Raw genomic sequence first — 6,404 nt, 5'->3', positions numbered from 1 at the left:
ATATCTCCGGCATCTGATTGGCTCTGAAAGATGCGGTAATGGGAGGCCTTTTAATTAGCATCTCATTTGGATGGGGCTGCAGGTGTGAGATGTATCTTTAGCCGCATCATTAAACCGGCAAAGATTCCGTATTCCTGGCAATATAAGCAGCGGATTCGCCTACGGCTGCAAAATCCATTATTTTAATTTATTAAAATTTTAAAGTGCATTCACTTATTTCTCTTAAGTGCTTTACTCGACTGTATACTAGGAAAAGGGAGTGGCGGAAATATTCCGGATGTAGCTGTAAACACAGCAAGTTGCATCATGAATATCAGGGGATGCGGTCATTTGGTCGACATGGGAAAAGGTCGACATGGATCTAGTTCGACATTTGAAATGGTCGACATGGTTCTAGGTCAACAGGTCAAAAGGTCGACATGGGTTTTTTCACTTTTTTTTAACCGACGAGCTGACAGGCGTTATTTCATGCCCTACCATCCACTAGGACGTGGTGGGAGAATAAAATAGTGTGCCCGACGCATAGCGAGGGGATGCGGTGCACTTTAAACTGTACCCATGTCGACTGTGTTGACATTCAGGTAAAAAAAACAGTGAAAACCCCCATGTCGACCTTTTCACTGTCGACCTAGACATTGTCGAACTAACGACCTGTCGAACTAATGACCTTTCGACCTAGAACCATGTCAACCGTTTCCATTGTCGAACTAGACCCAATGTCGACCTTTTCCCATGTTGACCCAATGGTGTCGACCATCATGCTGTAGACCAAATGATCCCAACCCGACTATCAGTAGACAACACGTAAAGATTGGGGCTTATTCACTTCTTTCTGTGTTATATGTATGGGTCGTTTCTGGAGATTTTTGGATACCCTTAAATGGGTGTCCGAGGTGATTTAAGAGAGGAGCCCTGTGTGCTGCTCAACCGGGGACTCCGGAAGGGTAAGTATTAAAAAATGTGTGCCGTGTATGCGTTGTGGGGCCCCCTGGGACCTTGGGCTTGTGTGCACCACGCACATTGCACCCATTCTATATAGGCCACTGATGGGTGTGGACTATTAGGTCTACAGTGATTAGTTTGACCATGAATGGTCGACAGTGAAAAAGGTTGATAGAGGATAAAGGTAGACATGGAAAAGTTCAGCGTTGGAAAAGTCGACATCACCTTTTTGGTGTCTATGTTGACATGTGTCAACACATGTTCACCCAATTAGTGTAACGTGTGCCATTGCAAGGCTCGCGGACTCCAGGCATGGTGCCTGGCTTTGCTGGACACACTTCAATGTTCTCAATCGTAGTTCTCCAGGAATAGGCAACCTGTGTTGCTGCGGCACCATACCTCCCAACATGACCCTCTCCAGGAGGGACACATTGCTCCGCTCCTGGACTTTCCTCCTAATATAAAATTGCCATCACCTGTTTCACACAGGTTAATTGATGAGAAAGGTGCTTCAACACAGGGGATGGCAATCATAAATTAAGGAAAAGCCCAGAAACAGAGCAATGTGTCCCTCCTGGAGAGGGTCATGTTGGGAGGTATGCGGCACTACATATCCCAGCATACCGTGTCATAATTATGCTGTTAGGGCATGGTAGAGCTGTGTCAGGGCATGCTGGGTTGTGTAGTTCCCCAGCAGCTGCAGTACCAATCCCTGACTGACACCATTATACCTTTATACAGGGACATGAGTTACATGGCTGGGACTCTGGGGAGGACTGGTGAGCGGCTGCAGTGCATGCTGGTACTTGTAGTCCCCCAGCTGTCAGTGAGAGGATAGTAATGTGCTCAGTGTCGCCCGTCATACACCCCTCGCTGCTGTCACCCAACTACATTTCCCAGAGTCCCCCGCGCGATGGGAGGTCAGGGGGCGTGTCCGGGAGGTCGCAGCGCGGGAGATTCGGGTCGGGAAACTTGGTTGCGACTGTCCTACTACTGCTGCCGACTATGTCGTCAGATCTGGAGCGTGCCCTCCAGGTAAGTCCCCTCTGCCCATTACTACCCCTGCCAGTATAAGAGTCCCCTGGGTCCGGGCAGTCCGGAGAGGGCAAGTGTCCCAAGCCTGGGGGAGACACAGGGGGAGAGGTACCAAGCCTGGGGGAGATACAGGGAGAGAGGTACCAAGCCTGGGGAAGAGGTACCAAGCCTGGGGGAGACACAGGGGGGACTGGTACCAAGCATAGAGGAGACACAGGGGGAGAGGTACCAAGCCTGGCGGGGACACAGGGGGAGAGGTACCAAGCCTGGGGGAGACACAGGGGGAGAGGTACCAAGCCTGGCGGGGACACAGGGGGAGAGGTACCAAGCCTGGGGGAGACACAGGGGGAGAGGTACCAAGCCTGGGGGAGACACAGGGGGAGAGGTACCAAGCCTGGGGGAGACACAGGGGGAGAGGTACCAAACCTGAGGGAGAGGTACCAATCCTGGGAGACACAGAGGGACTGGTACCAATCCTGGAGGGGCAGATGTAACGTGCAGGGTGAATTGTTTTGTTTCTGTGCAGAGTGAATACTGGCTGTTTTATTCTTACACTGCAGTTTAGATTTAAACAGACCTCACCTAAATCTAACTCTCTCTGCACCTGTTACTTCTGCCCCCTGCATTGCAGCATGGTTTTGCCCTTCTGCAAAAGTTACAGACTGGTTAACAGGTGTGATTTTGGCCCAATGTGCCCTCTGATTATCATCATTCAGAGAGAATAGATGTGAAATCTATCACAGGTGAGTATCTTCTTTCTTTCCTTACAGGGGTTTAAGTATCATAAACATATAATTTTCACAAAAATAAATGACAAAGGTATAATAAAGGAAGTTTTATTAGACTGGAACACGGCTTCCTTGTAGCTATAAAGATTCAAAGTTAATCAGATGTAAAAATATTCACTGAACAAACAGCACTTTTCCAGGTCACAATAAATATCACAATACAACGATACAAATGGTTATCCCTCTATGTTTATCTAAACAACCACCTTTCTAAAGGTTACTTAATGCTTTAAGTTTATGATTTGGCTGCAACCTATAAGTTCCCTAAGAGTTAAATCTTTGCTTTTATCTTTCTTGAATGAACTCGCCTAGACAAGTCCTTGAAAAAGTTCAGTTAATATCTCCGAACTAAGTTGAAAGGTAAATAAATACTGAAGAAGGCCCAATAAAGGCTCTATAAGAGTTATGGCAAAGTCTCCTCTAATTATATCTGTCTTTTACCCTGCTCTCTAATATCCTGGGGAGGTAATTCACTTCAAGGGTCTTTAGTTATCAGAAGAAATGTTTTCCAAATGGTGGAAATGTTGAGTAGAATTGTGCTGGCTGACTTTGCATTTAAGGCTAAGGTACCAAAAGTTCCTTTGTATCCTCAATGAGTTAACTTAGCTAGATGACATGTACGCTAGAATAAATGTTCTTAGATGTATTCAACTGCAATTGGTGGTGACTGCAATTCTCCTACGCTGTTTCGATTGGCAATGACTATTATCTATTCACTGTGCACAGACTCTTATTGGTGAACTCTAGTGAAGAAAACTGAATGGTTTCCACTGTAATTAGCTTTTCTGTATAACCTCTTTATTCAGCTAGGGTAACTGTGAGTTTAGTGAAAATTGGTTACTGTCATCAGGCACTGGGATTAACATTAGCGAGGTGCAGGGTAACTAGTAGTGTCTCTTCATTAATGCTTTAGACAAGAACTCCTCATGTATAATCTGTTCCTCGCCCTGACTTATGATTAACTGTATCACCATGTTTCCTTCTGAGGTGAGCTGTAGTAACTGTTTCTGAAGCCTTTCATATGCACTTTTACTTTGTTAAATCTGTGTTAACCTTCACAGCTTGTACTGTATTAACATCTCCTAAGGTGCTGCAGCCGGGGAGAGGGTATAGGCTGTCAGTCTGTACTGTTTTAGCTGCTCTGTGTCTATTACAACCTGTCAGTATCCAATTTTCTGAGCACTATGTCTGCAGTAACTACTCCTTTCTGACAACGTGAGCTGTTTATCATTAGTCTCTTTATACTAGGCAACAGGGATATAGACTGGGTAGTAGTTGTATAAATATTTAGCCCAGATATGGAAGTTCCTTCCTCACAGCGCCATCACTACAAATGTCCCTCCAGCTGTCAGTCAGTTGCTGCTATGCTGATGGTGGCGGAGCTTTTATATAGGCGAGACATGGATGTGGGCTGTCAATCTATATTAGCTTCTCCCTTCTGAGTATGAAGCGGAGGTTTGGCCTGATGTTGGATTTGGCTGCCTTTTTGGGGCCAGGTTCACACTCACCACTCACTGCCCCTCTCCACAGAGATTCTCCATCTTCCCCTCACGGACTGCACTGCACAACTGTTGCTCCCTCTCAACTGTCATCTCCTGACCCTGGTCATGTGACCAACTCCTGACCTCTTAAACAGTTGCAGAGACTGCTGGGAATTGTTCATCACTCAGACAATGTTTCTTGTGGGGATAGCATATATTTTCACAACACAACTTTCAGTATCTTATATTAAGGATAACTAGTATAGCATTATATGCCCATATATGAAGTTATCACATTTTACCCCGGTAAAACATTGCATGTCCTCAGGCAATGGACTTTATACATTTTAAACCTCAATATACCACATATATATATATATATATATATATATATATATATATATATATATATATATATATATATATATATATATATATATATATATATATATATATATATATATATATATATTCGAACATTGTAAGTCATTACATGCCTTTTAAGTCAAGAAAGTTTACATTTTTACCATAAACCATTCTTTACTTTAAACAATTTTGATTAGTCTCTGAAGCGGAGGGGTTTCACCCCTCGGGTACTTCTAATGAGTCTGCTGGACATCTCCTCTACACCATCTTTGTGAAGGAATGGGCCACGTTCCTCAGCCTCTCTTCTTTTCTCTGCGAGGAGTATTTCCCTAAGGCGCTGAAGATATACTGGGTCTTGCATTGGATGGTAGGGGACTTGTGGTATTGCGACTTCTTCTGTACAGTCCTTCATGGTTCAAGTTGGTTTCTGTGTACCATGTTAAGAACTCGGTGATCATCTCCATCTCTTCTTATTCCATACACCCCAGTGTCTGTAGCCGAAAGATGAACAATTACGTAGGGTTCAGATTCCCAGAAGGGATCTAAGTCGTTATTTCGATGGTCATCCAGCTTCCAAACTCGGTCTCCCACTCGGAACGATGCGGCATTCACGTTCTGGCCATAACTTGTTCCTTGTGGGTGGTGGGCTGTCTCCACCCTTTCTTCCACTACTTTCTCTGCCTGCCCATGCCGATGCTCGTTCACCCCATCGGTCTGTATCATTTCCGTCCCCTCGGGGAGGGTGTCAAGCTCCTGATCCGCTGCTCTGTTTCCCCTACCAAAAGGTTGCCTGTGGGAGAATGGCGGTGGACTTCTGCACTGGATGGGTCTCTGCGGAGGGAACACTTCTTCCACTCTCTCCCCTTCACTTGCTTGGTCTGTACTTATGCCTCCTCCACCAGATTCGGCAGCATCCTCTAATTTTGGCTGGTAAGACCATCTGCGGAACTGACGTCTGTTGGGAGCAAACCGGCTTCCTTTAACTGGTACACCGCCAGGGCCCGTCACGTTGGCTGCCTCAGCACCCTTCTCTCCTTCTACCACATCAAATTCAACCGTCTCGCTCTCTCCAACACTGCACAGAAATTTCTGGGGGTTGTTTCTCTTTATGGCCGTCTGATGGACAAAGACATCCTCTCTTGTATCATTCCTGTTGATGAAGCCATACCTCTTCCGGACATTAAACCACGTGACGGTTCCTTGTACCTGAGTAGCCAGCACTCTCTTCTTTACCTGGCTTCTCCGGCCATAGATAGTGTGCTGCATAATTCGGTTCAGAGTCTGAGGTTGGCTGTACGATTTTTGTGCCAGTGTCGAGATTAGTTCTTCCGGGCAATTTCTTAGGACATTCATTCCAATAATTATGGGCGGTAACCATTGTTCTTTAACGGCCGTAATTAAACATCCTTGATTGAGGAGATGAGCTTGTCCTATCTTGATCTCAGCTTCAAAGTATCCGCAACACTCGATACGTTGTCCATTGCTAGATAACAAATTCAACCAGGCCGGTGGTGTGGCTATGATACTTTCTTTCCTCCAATGCTTAATGAACTCATCCCATCGAATCGTAGTCACTTGTGAGCCGGTATCCAACAATGCTGGTATGCTGACTCCATTCACCTTGATTTCAATGGTAGGGCAACACCCAATGAATTTTGGTATCCATTCTTGCGATGTGGGACCTTCTACTGAAGGTTCTCCCGACAATTGGTCCAGGCCCTCGGGAGTTCTGTTTAAATGTTCCGTACTGCTGCAATTTCGCTCAATATGCCTGCTCCTTTGGCAACGCCTG

General features: G+C 45.6%; 1 protein-coding gene across 3 annotated transcripts in view; it reads left to right on the top strand.

Annotated features, from left to right (window-relative positions):
- Positions 1 to 1,831: 1,831 nt before the first annotated feature.
- RAD18 (RAD18 E3 ubiquitin protein ligase) overlaps positions 1,832 to 6,404 on the top strand; it is a 210,470-nt gene continuing 205,897 nt past the window's right edge. For all 3 annotated transcript variants that reach the window (XM_083155712.1, XM_083155711.1, XM_083155713.1), the window contains exon 1: positions 1,832 to 1,977. In XM_083155712.1, coding sequence (XP_083011838.1) covers positions 1,948 to 1,977 — 30 coding nt within the window. In that variant the 5' untranslated portion in view covers positions 1,832 to 1,947. The remainder of the gene's footprint in view (positions 1,978 to 6,404) is intronic.

This window comes from Crinia signifera, chromosome 8 (genome assembly GCF_055691185.1).
Source record: "Crinia signifera chromosome 8, ASM5569118v1, whole genome shotgun sequence".
Taxonomy (NCBI): Eukaryota; Metazoa; Chordata; class Amphibia; order Anura; family Myobatrachidae; genus Crinia; species Crinia signifera.
Note: the sequence above shows the minus strand (reverse complement) of the source record. Positions and strands in the feature narration are given on the sequence as shown.